The sequence below is a fragment of the Podarcis liolepis genome, assembly GCF_965112155.1.
Source record: "Podarcis liolepis genome assembly, chromosome: 1".
NCBI lineage: Eukaryota > Metazoa > Chordata > Lepidosauria > Squamata > Lacertidae > Podarcis > Podarcis liolepis.
The window spans coordinates 97,520,190-97,538,201 of NC_139554.1; the positions used below are offsets into that span (position 1 = coordinate 97,520,190).

The 18,012-nt window shown below is 41.3% G+C and overlaps 1 protein-coding gene across 4 annotated transcripts in view; it reads left to right on the top strand.

Moving 5' to 3' along the window:
* THSD7B (thrombospondin type 1 domain containing 7B) overlaps positions 1-18,012 on the top strand; it is a 413,810-nt gene that overhangs the window by 323,956 nt on the left and 71,842 nt on the right. For all 4 annotated transcript variants that reach the window (XM_083493189.1, XM_083493188.1, XM_083493191.1 and 1 more), the window contains one exon: positions 3,978-4,156. In XM_083493189.1, the coding sequence (XP_083349315.1) occupies positions 3,978-4,156 (179 nt within the window). The remainder of the gene's footprint in view (positions 1-3,977; positions 4,157-18,012) is intronic.

Genomic DNA, 18,012 nt, shown 5'->3' on the forward strand with positions numbered 1-18,012 from the left:
TGGACCTCCAGAACGAATTAAGTACATAACCAGAGGTACCATGTATGTAGGTTGTCCATAAGACCCTAAGCTTCTAAATCCTTCCTGAAGCTTAATTGATTTTGCCTCCATTAATCTGCCTAGAGAAGGCATTTTACATTTCTATGGAAAGTCCACTATTATCCAGGCTCACAAACAGTAAGAAACCAAAGAATCATATTGCACCAGAGTTTATATAAAGAGCTCCATTGCTAACTCAAGATATGTTGCTCCCTGAGGGGAAGGATAAGATGGTGCATTTCCATGTAGACTGGAAGTTGACTCTTACTTCGAACACCAGTGATACAACAGATCCCTCCACTACACCTGAGGGCAGAAAGCTAGCTCAGAGCAATGTAGGCTGCATGGCACACCAGGCACTGTCTTCCCCCAAACACCCACCACCTGAGGCAGCTGTCTTAGTTTGCCTAATGGTAGGGCTGGCCCTAACAAACTTTTTTCCCCCTTTTAATTTATTCTAACTTACTTTTCTTCGGTGAAAGCTGAAAAGCAGAGAATCACACAAGATATTTTTTGACCTTCTGTTATTTATAATGCATAATCACAAAGTGCACATGAAATCCGATTGAATCTACTGATGGTGGGTGTAAGGGAACTGCTGATAAATAATAGAGAGCAGTGATACTGCCTAATCTAAATGGATTTGGAGACGTAAGTGGCTATGATGAAGCATTTGTCTGCAAAGTAACAAACCAAATTAGTGTACATTTTAAATTAAACCATTATGCAGCTTGGGGGAAGAGCTGCAATAAAGAGCTATTATGGAAAAAATGTTAAAGCTATCAGTCTGTTGTCAAACTGCAGTGCAAAAGGTTAACAAAATGCAGATTTGAAACAAAAAAAGAGGAAAGGAAACGATACTACTAATCTTTGTATTTATTGTTTTTACCCTTGTCTGCAAAATTGATTTCACTGCAGCTTAGCTATTCAGGCAGTTTCAACTGGCTGTGGGTATTTTACTAATATAGTTCTGTGGTAAGAAAAGTTGGCTTTGCTATAAGCAATTTTAATGCAAAAGCCAACAAATCATACTGCCAAATGGTTTTATAGTTTAAGGCTGGATCTCAGCCTCTTACATTTGATTTAATAGAGCCGTGTGATCAATTTTGTCATCTGGGGATGAATCTAGTTCAGTTGACCTTGGAAGCTTGTGGGCCCCCCCCCTTAATTTTGAGAGATTGGGGGCACTCAAGAACTTGAGTGGTGACATGAGACAGAATTGTTGCAGCGTCCAGATCAAGTGATAAAGCCGAGGCAATCAAGCAGGTCTTGGCAGCAAGAGAAATAGCAAGTGATTTCAGGCATATTTTAAAAATGGTGATTCAGTGATTGAAAATAGTTTACTTGCAGGCGGTCCTACAATGAGCACCATGTTAGTCAGGATTTTCCTGGAACTTTTCTTTTTCTTTTTGTCATGAGCTAGAAAGAAGCTTGTCTCTTCAGCAACATAAGCAGATGAAACAGAAATCTTAAATTTCAGCATGGGGATGATTCTTACCAAAGTTGAAAGGTCCTCACTTGACTTAAGGACACAAGAAGAGTTCAGCAGGATCACACCAAAGGCCCATCTAGTCCAGCATTCTGTTTCTCACAGTGGCCTATGGAAAGCCTACAGGCATGACATGAGGTCAATAACCCTCTTCCTCTGTGATTCTCCAGCAACTGGTATTCTGAGGCTTATTGCCTCTGATTCTGGTTTTGTATTTTATTTTTCTTACCCCAGTGTGCATCACTTTAAACTTATACATCAGGCTTCATTGGCCCATTTAATTGGTCCAATGACCTAGTCTGGAGTTTATCTTGAAGCTGATTGCAGTTTCTTTCAGTGCAAGACTTTATTGCAATAATACACGGAATTTTAAAAGCATTTCTTTGGGTTCCCTTTTCAGCTCTTATTATAACTTCAACTGTGTCAATGCAGGCTAAACCAGCCTTACCAAACCTAGATACTCTCCAGGTGCTTTAGACTACCTTCCTAGCCAATGCCTATGCTGGCTGATGATGATGGAAGTTGTAATCCAAAATGTCAATTGGGAAAGCTGGGCTGAACTATCAACTTTTATTGTGTGAAGGGGTTTGTCCCTTTGCCATACTTGCATACTGCATAGGCCTCCTCTAATTATTGATAGCAATAGTCATTCAGGGAGCTGGTTCAGGTATCAAGCCAAAGTTAAACCAGGATTTTTAAAAAATTATTATTATTATTATTATTATTTAAAAAAACCACACTTAAACCACAGGCCACCTCACAGACGATCAAAAACATTCTGGCTTGTTTGTGAGAGTTTGGCTTGTTTCCCCCGCCTACTTCCTGCCTTTTTCATATTTCATGAAAACCTTTGCAGTATCCTACCACTGGCACTGCATCACTGCATCACCATATCTCCTTCCCATTGGCTAGCTGCAAAATCAAGGGTATGGAAATCTTCCTGACATTCTTTGCCAGCTCTTGTCAACAGCTGGTTGTTGCTACAAGATCTTGGCGTTTCTTGAACCTTTCCTTCCACTGCTCATCTTTATCCACCAATCACTCTTAACATTGCACTGTAACATAATTTCTTCCCACATCACACACACCCCATGAATGCTTGCTATGTGAATGTATCTCAGGGAGGAGGGAGTCACAATCTAACTTCATTGCAAACTGCAAAAAAGAAAAACATGGAGAGGGGAGAGACTCGTTTTCTTTCACAGGCGAGATTCTGTGCCCCACAACTTGACACTTGTCTCCTGAGGGAAAGAGATGAAGGGTTGGACTACAGTGTGTGTGCATATATATAGGTTTAGGGAATGTCCCAAGGGAAATTATTGTAGAGGTGCTGCTGCTCCAGCTAACATCACATCACCACCTATCTCACCCCATCTCCTATCTGTCTTTCGTGTGCTGGGGCTTCCAATATGATTTGAACTCTCCCTCCCCTTCTACTGTTTAGAATTCAGCTTTGGGGCTTTCTGGAATGCTTAGAATGCAGCCTGGCCACAAGCCCCACTAAGCTTAATGGAGTTTACTTCAGAGTAAACATGCACTGGATTGTGATGTAATGTGGATAGGGGAGGGAAGAAATGAAGACAACAGGATTGGTGCTTTGAAGCCAAGGCAGGGAGGAGAGAATCCCTCAAATGGCTGCTTATGGGGAGGAAACCTAAGATAAATTTGTCGATAGGGGGATCAGCATATACATTAAATAACTTATCAAGTTGGCTGTTCAGCGGAGGTATTTGTCTTGCTCGTAAAACATTTTTAGGAGCCCCATGCTCACGTGCACAGGCATGACTTGTAAAATTTTAACAACAGGCTTTTAAACTTTTATTTTATTCTAAAAATAACTAAAGTGAAAGCTAGTCCTCATGGAGAACAGCCTCTTTAACTTTCCTCCAGATGTTCATCTCCACTCTGTGCCCTGGCTGTGTAAGGAAGGCAAGTCGGCGTGGGGAAAGGTTCCTGTCTCCAGACAGACTTAGCAGTGGTGTCATCTTCAGTGACATGTCTAGTGGTAGCAGCTGAGCATGGAGAGTAGTTCAACTTTTCAGTCACTGTTCTCTAGCATCTCAAGCTTGAAGGACAAACAAATAAACCACACTTAAACTGTAATGCTAAATCATAGTTAAGGTCAGTAAGCTATGGCTTATTTTTGCTAACAAATCAGTAGGCCTAGTATGCACATAATGTGAAACCACAGTTTATCAATTTAAGGTTTATTTAAACCATAGTTTAGTGTTATGTACGAACCAGACCAATGTGAAGAACCAATGAGTTGACAGAAATATAGGACTCCTAAGCAACAATCACTTGTTTGAAATGCCCAACCCTCCTAGTTCCCATGTAACTTTCCAGATACACCATTCCAAGACAGATGACCTTCAGACTATTAATTAGATAAATATCTCAGTGTTAAGATAATTTTCACTGTTCTGTTTTTCCTACATTTTTATTTTAGGTTATGTTGAACAGCCTTGTATGGTACCTTGTCCATTTGATTGCAAATTAAGTGACTGGTCTAGTTGGGCCCCTTGCAGTTCGTCTTGTGGAACAGGAGTGAAAATCCGGTCCAAGTGGCTTAAGGAGAAGCCTTACAATGGAGGACGTCCATGTCCAAAACTGGATCCTAAGAATCAGGTGAGGTATATCAAGAAACCAGTAGAACACTTTTACAGTGTATCAGATACATTTAGGGAATTATCTGGATGATATAAACAAGACAGCTTCCCTTTAGTAAATATTCTCCCTCACCTGGTCATACTTTTTCCTAGGAATATATATTGATACAGCCTTTCATGTTTATTTCAGAGTTCCTTCCTTATTCTCAAAAACACTCCAGTCTCTTTGGCATTGTGAGTAAATATTTATACCATGTTTCCGCTGTATCTCACAAATCACTAATAACAGAGTGCAATCAGCGAGACTCACTTAAAATAGTCTGTGAAGATTGATTCTTTGAACCTATTCTTCATTATTTCCCTCCCCCCAACAAATTCAATTCCACTCTGTTCTAATAAGTTTCTATCTGACAATTACAAGGTAATTTTCTAGTGTATATTCTTATTAGGAGAAGACACAGATATAAATGAGAATATTCAGATGGAAAATTAGGAGTAAAATATTTTTCAATTAATGTTGCAATTTAATGTAATAAAGGAACTTGGCAGTTAATGCAGGCAGGATAATACATGGGCTCATACAATTAAAAATGTTTAATGCTTTTAAAGTCTATTGAAAGACACTCAGTATCCTACTCTTTGTGCTGGTTATTTCTAAAGAAGATGTGTTAGTATTTCCTTCATTTCATCTTTTCTGTTTCTAATACAAGCATACTCAGGAAAGTCACTTGCGGAACTTTGACTATAGCGTGCAGGTTATCTTAACATTAAAAAAGCAAAGAAAGTAAGAAAGTGATCTAATATTGCAGTCCTACAGATGCTGGAAATAAGCAGCATGGAACACATTGTGACTTACTATTGCACTGTGTTCATTCTGCCTCTGGTCATGGTTTCGCTTTGGTAATGCTTTGCATAAAATAAGAGCTGCTGGCATGGGATGCACTTTTACACAACCTATTTAAAAGCAAGGTGCAATTCAAATAGCCTTTATTTCTTAGGCTTGGTTCATGCTGCACCCTGGCAGGTAGTTATGATGAAGAATCCTACTTATTGGAAATCAAGCTGAATACCCTGGGTTAGGGGCTTTAACTCTGATATTTTCCCCACAATAGTTTGTATACACAACAGGGTGCTGGAGTGAACCTGAAGCTTGTGACCTCCCCCCACCATGCAGAGAACTGTTGGTGTGAATTATGCGCATACGTTCTGGTCACACAATTTGTCCATTGTGGAAGAGGTGCAGGCAGATCATAAAAGCAAGGCCTTGTTCTTTATGCACAAACATACTTTGAACCCTGGTTCATCACAGAAATTTGGGGGAAGGTATGTCAATTTCGAGGCTCACTTTAGCATTCAGTTTTATATCCAATGCTACTCCTACTCAGAGCAGACCCATTGAAGTTAATGGTCCTAATTAATTTAGGTTTGTTAGTTTCAACATGTCTTCTTCTTCTTCTTTGGCAATCACTCGTAGACAAGTAAGATTGTCTTCGATGAACACAGTCTTAACAGTGCCCATAGGTGACCGTGGAGGCCAATTCTGGAGCCACATGTCCTTCCACAATAGGGACATAGGTTTCCGGGCAGGAGTTAATCATGGTGAGGGTTTGCCAAACGTGCCTTCCTCTTAGCACATATCTCCCTTTCATCCTGTTCTCCACCTGGAGCGCTCGCAGGCCAATGTTTCCCGATTGTCGGTGTTTATACTACATTTTTTTAGATTTGCCTTGAGACAGTCTTTAAACCTCTTTTGTTGACCACCAGCATTACATTACGCTTTCCATTTTTAAGTTCGGAATAGCTTTGGAAGACAATAATTAGGCATCCGAACAACATGACCAGTCCAACGAAGTTGATGTTGAAGAATTATTGCTTCAACGCTGGTGATCTTTGCTTCTTCTAGTACACTGACATTAGTTTGCCTGTCTTCCCAAGTGATATGTAAAATTTTTTGGAGACACCATTGATGGAATCTTTTGAGGAGATGGTGTTTACACGTGGGCCATGTTTCACAAGCATATAGTAAGATTGGTAGTACAATACCAACCCTCAGCGAAGCACAGTTTAGGCAACTGTCCAGGCAACTCTAGCAGTCTAAATGCTGAGCTAAATGATCAGCCAAGCTAGCAAACTAGCTTTCAGTCTCTGTGGCAAGCGAACAGGACAGGAACACTACTCTCTGCCACCTAAAGTGAGGGAAGAGACATTGTCACACCTCCACCTTTTCTTTCTCCCCTTTGCCACGTCTGGTCTCCCTCTTCTTCCCCTCCCAGCTGCTGCTTCTGTCACTGCTGCACCTCAACCCTCATCCTGGCCCACTTATATTTGTTTGGGTTTGCTTCTGCAGTGGCCACAATGCCAATGGGCTTTCCTCCTCTATTCTGTCTTGGTTCGCTTTGAGAAAGGACTAAGGGAGAAGGCCATTCCTAACACCAGGCATTCCTGGCAAGGTAGCTAGGTGACCTCTTCTTGGGCACAGCACCCAGAAGCTTTGTTTAAAGTTAAATAAACTTGTAAAGTTACTTGAAAGTAACTTTAATGTTTTGCCGAACCTGCTGCTCACATCTTTTCTCAGAGCATGCCAGGATGGGGAGGGGGGAATGGTGTTAGTCCTGCAGACACCTCTCATCCATGCAAAGATTCTGTAGGTCCACCTGGACTGGCAGCAAGACAAGAGCAGTGTCCCAGAGGATACCAATTCCTCCAAAACACACATGCTTGCTGCCTGAAACAATGGTGTGAAATTGCTTTGTGATTGGACCACCCCTGCAAGTGAATATAATATGAGGTACGGTCAACACATTTTATTCAAACCCTGCTTTGAAAAGCTGGATTCAAATTGGCCTTAATGTTATTTGCAATCTTTTCATTTTCTACAGCTAGGTTTAGACAAAGTTTTGAAGTTTCTTATTGCTTTCTTACATATTAACATACATAAGCAATAGTGTAATAGAAACAGAGCCCAAGGAAATATGATGATGCTCAATAAGATAAATAATGCCCATATCTCAGTCCTTTCCCTCATAAATCTGGGAGATCACCTAACAGGTAAAATGAAATTCCACTGTAAATAATGCACAGATGATAAGCTTGAGGAAGATATAGTAAGGCACATCATCCACAAACATGGCAGAATATTTATGTCAAAATTCAAACACATTTTTTGTCAGCTTTCTAATTTCAAAATTGGTTTAGCACCTCTTTGAATGGAATTCTTAAATTTAATGGTAGATAAACTTCATGGGAAACTATGAGATAGACACAATAGTGTTCTGTATGTCTTCATCTAGACCAATGAGACACATGAAGATTTATTTCTGTTTTGGAATCGTGCCTGTGGATAGCAAATTCTGATATTTTCCAGATTGCCATTAGATTCTATTGCTACCCGAAGAGTAGGAAACACAATAGCATAATGAATACCATTTCTTATTTTCTGTCAGGATGCACATATTGGCTTTGAAGTGCAACAGAGGAATAATGTTGACAACTAGATTTTATAAATTGAGTTGATACTTATATTGTGCACTCCTTTAGAAAGCTGAGAGCAGCTTATATGAAGATGCTAGTGATCTTCACCCAGACACTGATCAACTCCACACTTCCTTAGCTTCACCTTTCCTTCAGAGATAGGTACTTTTAGACCAGGGTAGCTAAAGCCAGGTTGTGCAGGTCTTGTTGGACTCCAGCTCCCATCAGTCTTGGCCACTGGCTGGGCAGGCTGGGGCTGATGGGAGTTGGAATCCCTTTGGAAGGCAGCACATTGGCTACCGCATCCTAATCCATTCACATTCATCAAGAATGTATACATAGATAGAGTGTTCTACTATACTTTAAGTCTATTAACTCTAGTACTATCCTCAACAGGGATAGTGGTCTAAACTACAGAGCCTACGGCTTTGCCGATCAGAAGTTCGGTGGTTTGAATCCCCACGACAGGGTGAGCTCCCGTTGCTCGGTCCCTGCTCCTGCCAACCTAGCAGTTTGAAAGCACGTCAAGTGCAAGTAGATAAATAGGTACCGCTCCGGCGGGAAGGTAAACACCATTTCCGTGAGCTGCTCTGGTTTGCCAGAAGAGGCTTAGTCATACTAGCCACATGACTCAGAAGCTGTACACCAGCTCCCTTGGCCAGTAAAGCAAGATGAGCACCGCAACCCCAGAGTTGTCCGTGACTGGACCTAATGGTCAGGGGTCCCTTTACCTATACCTTTACTATCCTCAACAGAGAGAACAAACAATTAGGTATTTACCCCCTTTATGTCTTTTAAAGGTTTGAAAAGTAAAATATGTTTCCTTTTTGGGATACTCCTATGAAGAGTTTGTGCAGTAGTATTGCAAATTCCTAGTAGTGTTTATATTGGCATGGAGGCTATCGCCATATGATTCAGAAGAAAAACTTGTAATGCAGCCTGCCCTTAAGCTTATTTTCTGAAGGCTTACTGTAGATTGACTGTAGATGCAGATGTCACAAGACTACTGCCACCCTCAGCTGCTAGGGCTGGTTTGCCTGATGGTGAGAGGCTCAGCAGGTGCAAAGTTAGCAGGAGGAAGAAGGAAGCTGTAGGCGGTGAGAGGACTGAAGTCTCTCCTCTTACCTTCTCTCTCTCTTGTTCACCTCCTTTCCACAAACAGCAGTCTCTTGGGTGCTAGTTGTGGGTTCTGCAACTATATTCAATTATCCTCATGTATGTTGCTTGCTTGCTTCTCCCCCTCTGCACTGCAGCACTTAAAAAAAAAAGCAGTTCCATAATGGCTGAAATTTTCTTCTTTTTAAAAAAATTTCTACAAAATTAGAAAGGCAACTAGAGAGGGTCAAACTGCCTGAAAGGAAAAAAAAATATCATTTCACCTCAGTCACTGAAGTTCAATTAGTTTGGAGCAGTATTTTTAATAAACAAGTTTGGTCCCTGCCAAATCTCTAGTGGACAGTGTGGCATGTTGCTAGACTTGCAAAGCTTGGGTGTCATAAATCAGCATGACAACAGCTAACACTGAGGTTGAACTTATTCTAACGTCTTTGTCTAGGGAACAAAGGAGCACAGTAGGATTGATGCCTTTGTTGCCCTTTGGCAGCAGGTTTAGACCCCACACACACCTTAACTTTTCAAAACTATACTAAGAAACTTCTTAAATTATCTACATGTCCATTGTAAATATTCACGTTGCTGTACTTGCTGGCTTCCCCGGGTGTTACATTGTCACTTGAGATGCAGTACCAGCATGCTTTTCCCCCCTCAAGGAGAGAAAGAGGAACCATCAGGGAAGTTTTAATATGTTGTCTTTATTCACATAAATGAATGTATCTCTCTGGAGGAGACTCGAGGGGTCTTGCTGTCCAGATCTGCAGCCCAGTGTCTAATAAACAGGTCGCCAGTGTAGTGACTTCCAGATGTTGTTGGGCTACAGCTCTTATTGATCATGCTGTCCAGTGCTGACAGGAGTTGTCTGATAGCATACGGAAGCCGTATTAGCTACTCCAGTCCTATAATTTCATTGAGTTAATCATAGTTCTCTATTATGCAGGCACTTTTGTCCCCATGATGGAACAGGGAAGGTGAGATGTACAAGCTGAGCTGGATCAGGTTGCCCAAGTTCCATGCCCTCTTTTCCTCTTTTCTCCTCTATAAATATCCCTAGAGCAGGCTTAGGGCACTTTCAGATGACTTGCTTATTGAGCATTAATACTGATTTGTTTGCAAAAAGATTAGATAGCATTGGCCATTTAATGGAGGCTGGATGGTGTTACATCAAAGCAATTGTTATCCCACACTTTCCCAATCCCTTTTCTCATGGCAAAAACTTCAATTTTTTGTGGAAGCAGCTCTGTTGTGCAAGCCACTTACTCAGCTATAATTATGCAGCCTGAATTTGCTGCGTTCGATTGAATCCCACCTTAAACTAGCAACATTCAGGAAGTGAGACAATCTTCATTCAGGTTTGTCCAAGCCAAGCAGCACCCCTCAGGCCATTGCAGTGCCATGGTGTATATAGGCTGAAGGGGAGAGTGAGGAGTCCACTTGCTACCATAAAACATTTACCACATGGCCATTCACTGTCTTACTGCTCTTTTCCACTTATGAGGCCAGAGGCAGCAATGCCATGGAACATCTCATCCAGTTTTGTCCCACCACTTTCCCCCAGGAAAACCCAATCTTTACTGCTGAATTGGAGCAAATGTCAACCAGGTTTTTCTCACATTGATGTTTGCTCATAGGCGCCGACTCCATGGGGCCTGAGGGGGCCCGAGCCCCCTCAAAAATTCGTTCCAGCAGAGCGCCACCGCCGCCCCTCCCCCAGCCCAAAATGCACAGGGTCGGGCTGCATGCCTCCTGCCCTCCCTCCCGAGCAAAAGCTCCACCCAATTTCCTTCGGAGCTGATTAATAGGCGCAGCACGCTCTCCCCTATTCGCTCACAAGGAGGCGGTGCCACTTTATCTGCATATTCATGAGCTTATTTATTATTCATGAGCTTTCGCGGGCTCCCCCAATATTTTTTATAAGTCGGCGCCCCTGTGTTTGCTCCAATTCAGCACAAAAGAGTGGTTTTCCAGGGAAAAGTGATGGGGCAAACAGAAAACCACTGAGGCCCATACCTAGAAAATATGGGACAAGCAGAAAACTGCTCATACTCAAGCTTTTTAGGCACAGAACAAGGGGAAATGTAGACAATCCCAGAGTTAGAACTAGATAGGGGTGACAGTAAGTAAAATACCCGTATAGCTTGATTAAGAGATGGATCTTCATGCTATTAGAAGAAGCTATGAAGCTATTGGTCAATGCTTATTGAAGTGACTATCTTATGTGGAAGGAAGTCCCACTGTGCTCAGCAGAACTCACTCCCATATAGAGTGTGCACATGACTGTGTATTTCAGCTCATTATATGATGTCTCAAAATAGTCACTGGTAGCCTTGCTTTAAGCCTTGTGTCTTGCTGCTGAAGTCATGTGTGATGTATTGATATTCTGTACAGACAGAACTTCACTTAATTTGCTTTTACTGGGAGGGAGGTAACAGAGAAGGAGAGAAACTCAGGAACTATTATGTGGCAGGTAATAGTGACACGCATGGCTGTGCTGCTGAAGATTCTGCCGTGTTATCTATAATAATAAATTCCTGCTTTGGATTCTGCTGCCATATGATTTTACACTGAGCTTCTTTTTCTTTGAGCATATGGCAACATTAGTGGGGAATCCATAACTATACTCTGGTGTCCCATCATCTTTGAGAAAACTGCATTGCAATGTTTTCTCTCCATAAATAAAGCACGCTGAAGTAGGCTATCCCTGGCATAAAGGGGGTGGGAGGGGACATAACAATTTAATGGTGGAGACATCAACAAGAAAATTTTGGGTTGCATTTAGTGCAGCACTAAGGCTTTGGTTCTATAAGCACAAGAATTTCTCCTGCATGATGGAACATTTTCCTCCTCTCCTCCCTCCTGCACTGCTAAATCTGTTCTGTGAATCCAGTTGGTGCCCTTATAGAAAGCATCCAGCAATGGAAGGGGAGCCAATGCTTTGCAGATTCACCCTCCTGTTGTAGCCTCTGTTACCCCCTGGAAATCAGTTCCAGGGAATTTGGGATCCTTCCAGGACAGAGTAGAAAGTGAGAAGACTGCAAGGCGGGATTTGGCAAGAATGTCCTTCCCTTTTCCTGCATTAGTGGATGCCTCTGCTGAGCTAAAAGCCCTTCTGTGAGTGCATCTGAACCCCACCCAATAGCAATCATGTATAGGTGGAGCATCATGCATGCCAATCTGTCCAATATATTTCTCTTAATCCACTTTGGTGATGGTCTAATAAAAGTCAGAGTTTAAGTGGTCTTTATGCCTTGTCTTGAGATCTCACACTGTGATGAGTGAGAACTAACAGTCATGGCTCCTCAAGCAGCCGAGTATATGAATGTGACATATTTCTAAGTTGTCAGCATTAGACCGAGGATCTCATTAAAAGTTTAGAGTCCAATCCCAATTATAGCTCAGAGTAGTTGTCAAATGTCATAGCCATGTCTGAGGTGTCCAGGAAATAATTTCTCTATAAGAGAAGAGGTAATTTGGTGTCATAATGGCCAGGAATTCATTGCACGCAATAATATTGAGACCTTTCACTGCCTTTTCTTGTTCTGCATACCTGAGCTTATCGAATGTCACTAAAGGTTTTCAGTGCACTGAACTTTCTCTCTAGTTAAAATCATTTGTGGGTGTGGCAAGGTGAGAGAAGAACCCTCATTTATTTCTCCAGCATTCATCTGACTTCAATTAAGGACAGGTGATGACATGCATAAGACATCTATTGTCCACTGTCTTGAAAATGCAGGGCCTTTGTATTTTCTCAAACAGGAGGGGGAAAGCCTGCATATGCTGCAGTGTGCCTTGAGCATTTTACTGCACAGAAGGGACAAAGAAGCCCTCCTGGATTGGGGCCCACACATCCTATTTCTATGTGTAAGGGAACTGTTCAAGGTCTGCTTACCCTGGTGTGACACTGTGATACTACAGGGATGGCTGTCTGTAACTGAGAGGGTGTGGGGGACCTAAACCCTTTTTTTGCCAGAATCTAGACTATAATAGGTTAAAAAAAATCATCTGATTGACAATTTGTTCATTAACTGCTTTCCTTACTAAAGTGGCCCACAGTGACTTACAAAAATAGTATAAACACTAAAACTAAACGTCACACATTTTTCATAAAATTGAAGGTTAGAAACTGGGCAGCTGATCAGAGTTGTGTCCCTGTTTATGTCATAGCTTCCCAGAACGTATTCATTCTTTTCAAGGTTGCCCACACAGTGCAAATAGCTGTGAAACATATCTCATCCCTATCCATAACACTATAATATACTTACGGTGCAATCCTGTGCATCCCGATTCCAAAGTTCAATGAGTCCCAGGTAAGTGTCTTGAGGATTCCAGCCTTAATGGATTTCAAACATTGTACAGATACACACATAAATGCATAAAATTATGTTATAATTTGATCTCATAAGTCCTCTCCCAAGGATATGTCACTTGCTGTTGTTTCTAGGCCTAGATTGCGGTAAATACAGCACCTGACAAATGCCTCCTCAGTCATATATTACTTTGGGATGCTATTCACAGGCAGATTAGTTTTTTATTTGTTTTATTTGATGTTTTCCCATCAGCTAATAACAGTTACTAAATCTGGACAGCAAACAGAGGATTTATATAATTTGGAACGCGTACCTAGAGGAAGTAAACATCGGATAATGGTTACTTCAACAGCAAGAAGACCAATAGGCATTCATTAGAAAAACCTAATGGAAGAATTAGCTAGAATTCAGAGCATCTCAGTGGGAAAGTCTGAAAACTGTGTATACAAAAGCAGATATTAAGACAACCAGTCTGCAAATAAGCCAAAGAAAATTGGCTTCATAAGACTGTATTGCATGCAATTTTGAAGAAAATGAATTTACTAGAAAATATTATGCCATTTCAAAAGAATAATCAGTTAAGGATTGGTGTGTGAGTGTATGTGCATCTCTGTTTCATTGTGTATATATAGGTACAGAAGGAGATGTGATAGACAATCAGCAGTGCAAACATAGCATAGTTTTGCCTAGAATCCTGAGATTCTTGGCTTCATTTTAATGACAAAGCAAAGTTGGAAGATCTGGAAAAAACATTGGCAGTCCTGAGTAAAATCTTACTAACCAGAGTGATTTCTTACCATGCCAGAGCAAATTGTGACATCAAGCCAAATGCAGCCCACCAACCACTTATTTTTGTGGTCCACCAGGACTTGCACACTGTTCTGTTTGCAGTCCCAGAGAGATGGCAAAAACAGAAGGTCCCTGATGAGGTGGACCACAGGCATACTAGTTCTGCCCCCCTCAAATAAACGCTTTTATGACTTTCAGGCTTTGAGTGGTTTTCAACTAAGTTTTAGTCAGAGTAGATCCATTGAAATCTGAGCACATGACTAGGTTAGGTCAACTAACATTAGTCTCTGATGTGTCAGAAGGTAAGTTCTTATTACCTGTGATCTAACACATCAGTATTGTGGCTTGTGAAAGGCTTTTCCCAATGCAGCAGGATTAGCTTACTTGGCTTAACTGAAAAGCTTAGTTATGATGCTTGTGTGAACTGTAATATTTTGTCTTGCCAAATATTAGTTCACACAGTTAGGCAGGCAATTGCAAGTCTTTTTTGTGTTTACGTATATATTACATTGTGTGTGTGTGTGTGTGTGTGTGTGTGTGTGTGTGTGTGTGTGTGTGTGATATTTTCATGCAGAATGTTGAAGATTGTTAGTGTCTTGAGTATCTTAGTAGTTATTGCTCAATTTGTGACCATGCATATGTTACCATATTCAAGTTTGATGCTATTTTTTCCTCTCTTTTTCCTTTATATTTTAAATGTTAACATCTTATTTTTGGCTGATGTGTAACTGATCACCTTGCTTCAAAATTTCAAAAGAAATAGGCTGCTGTTTGCAGGTATCTCAAGGACAATTCATTGTGGAACGTGTTCCACTGCAGGGTTTCTGGCACTCCATTCAACCATGAACACTTTGGAAGCATCTCCACCATCAAAAGAGAGCTAAGCCCCACTGCACACACTCAGTCTCTTGCAGGCTCTTGCATTTGGAACATGGCCTAGATCTCTCAAATGTATTGTAGGATAATATGCACACAGTGGGCTGTAGATGCTTACCTCCTTGAGATTCTGCCAAGCTGCCTGTCTGTGCAGATACATACTTTCATAGTGCAATAAATAACAATAAAGCATTGTAATTCTTCAGGCTGGTGTAACTATTTTGATCAGACTTTGCACAGCTTGTGACCATGTAGCTCAATCAGTCATGCAGCCTCTCAGGTTCTCAGTAAGCCCCACAGTCTCTGGAGTAATACTAGGGCAGGCAGCAAAATCAGGAGCCTTAATGAGGTGCCAGGTAGGCTGCCATATGCTGTCAATGGGCTGCATTCAACTTAATGGGTCTCTTAGCCACGCAGACGTGATTTAGCTATATGTACACGGGAAGCTGCCTTGTTGTTGTTGTTTTGTTGTTTAGTCGTGTCCGACTCTTCGTGACCCCATGGACCAGAGCACGCCAGGCACTCCTGTCTTCCACTGCCTCCCGCAGTTTGGTCAAACTCATGCTGGTAGCTTCGAGAACACTGTCCAACCATCTCGTCCTCTGTCATCCCCTTGTCCTTGTGCCCTCCATCTTTCCCAACATCAGGGTCTTTTCCAGGGAGTCTTCTCTTCTCATGAGGTGGCCAAAGTATTGGAGCCTCAGCTTCAGGATCTGTCCTTCCAGTGAGCACTCAGGGCTGATTTCCTTCAGAATGGATAGATTTGATCTTCTTGCAGTCCATGGGACTCTCAAGAAGCTGCCTTATAATGAATCAAATGGTAGTTTCACTAGTGCAGCTCTCCAGTCTCTCTGGCTAAGACCTTTCACAAGTTGCAGTCATTTAAGTGGAGATGGCAGGGTCTGAAGCTAGGGCCAGCTGCATGCACACTGCCACTGACCTAGATTAGCACCTATTAATTCACATTATGCTAGTTATCTAATTTAATGTCATATTGGACTCAAGTGTAAATCATTGTAGCGGAGTATCTTAAAATGTTTTCCCTTAGTGTGCTTATTTTAATGAGAAAACACGAGCCTTAAACCATTTCATAATTAAACAAATCCCAAATCTTCTGAAATCTCTTCTGTTCTGTCTCAGATAGCTATACAGATGGAGGACCAAGGAGGACCCTGTTATGGCCTCCTGAAACATAATTGTATTCACCCAGCAGGTGCTGCATTAGCTTGAAATACCTTGGCCATAATGCTATAATCAATAACCTATGTGGATTTTGTAATAAACTGTTAAATGAGCTTGAGTAGATATAACAAAATAGAGATTTGGGCAGATGGTATTAATGGGAATAACAAGTAAAAGTTCTTTTGCAATTACATGGTCTAAGGTCGGTGAAAACTGTTTCTTCAATTAACACTTCCAATCATCCTCATATTAAATTCAGTTAATTAAAACTTTTAGTAATCCTCACACAAAAGAGGTTAGCACCATAGCTGAAAGACACAAAACTGGATGTTCCATGAGGTGTAAGAAATGATATTATGGAGGAGTACAGGACCCTTAAACAATTAACAGTATTTTGTTATTTTTTGTATGTCACTTTAACAAAAGTGTATAGACTTGTTCTTTCAATGTTTGAATTGTCATTTATTGGTATCTACGATGTCCCCGAGGAAGACACACCTTTGAGATGTCTCTATTGATGCACATAATTTATTTAGGCATGTCAAATTGACAGTGTTGCCAGAGACCATCAGTTCATCCTATACAGTTTCCAATATAGTGCAATGTGTAATGGAGGCAGGAGATTCCCCTTTCCCTTTTAAAGGAATTGCTATACCTTTGCTCCCAATGTATACTATTTCCATTTCATTATCTAATTTATTTACATTTTTTCAGATTGTTTTAAAACTCCTTGCAGTGCTTTGCCTAAATCACAACAGTTTTGGTTACCTGTGCTAAAGGCAAAAGCAAGAAACAAATTGTGACACTTCACTGTATCCTCCTTATCAAAAAGAGCACCTTTCATTTTCAAGATTTACCAAAAAAAAAAAAAAATCATCTATGCACTTACCTCTTTAATTGTGATTGAGTGAGAGAACAAACAGGCAGAACAAATGAAGGCTATAGCATAACCAATGTATTACATTGACATATTTGTTATATAGACCAGAAAGAGGACTGATTCCTCCTCCCAGTAGTTACCTGGGGCTGCCCTGTAACCAGGATGGGGAACCAGTGTAGGACTCATTTGCCATCAACCCAAGCCAACATGGCTGATAGGAGCTGTAGTCCAAAAGTATCTGGAGGGCCAAAGGTCCCTCACCTGCATTTTATAATGCAAAATTTGGACATTGTTATTTGGGAAATGCCATAGCTGCATGAAATCCTGATCCAGCAAGGGAGATTACCATATGAAAATTGGGCTTTGCCCAGATAGCCAATGTGCATGTGGATCTGAACATCTTTGTTCAGGCCTATTGAACTGTTTGGGTGCTACTGCTGAAGTGCATTCCTATCGAGAGCCACAAATTGACCACAGCACCTGCGTGCCTGCTCTGTCTGCTGTCCAAGTACTAATAGTTGATGGACAACTTCAAAGCCCCTGCTCTACCTTTCTCATGCTTCTTTGCCTTTAGACTGGACTTAGCCTGGATTCCTTCTGGCAGAAATTCAAATCAAGGGTTGTCCTCTGTAAAGTTGTACATATGGGCATCCTAGTTTCCTGCTTGCCTAATCCCAGTGCCAAAGTGATTACTTCCCACACCAGTTTCCCAATGGCTGAGGCAATGCTGGCATGGAAAGGGGTTGTTTTGTTAGCTCCTCTCACTTGACTTTATATTACTGTATAACCTGTACCTAGACTGTCACACTTCAGTCTAAAAGTCTCTCCAGAAATCTTTATTTGTAGGGAGAAGTATTCAGCCATGTGAGTCATCCACCTATAACCTGAAGTTGTGCAGTCAAGATTCCTGTTTAGCACTTCGTCTCCCACATGTGAGAAATAGATTGGTTGTCTTGTTAACTCATACCGGCAGCTTCTTAGCCTTTGTCTGCTTACTCAGAAGTAAGTGCCATGAAGTTCAGTAGAACTTCCTCCCTCATTAGTAGGTTTAGTACTGCTGTGCTAATATAAGAATGCAACAAATGCTGGTTGCCAGAAAAAGGGGGGGGGGAGCACAACAGATTATCACATTAGAATGCCACTTATTTAAGTGACTATTTCCGTATAAAATAATTTATTGCACAGATTGGAAAGCTTCCCTAGCATTCCAGTGACTGGCATGCATCTTTGTTCCTACTAGTACCTTGGGAATTCTTT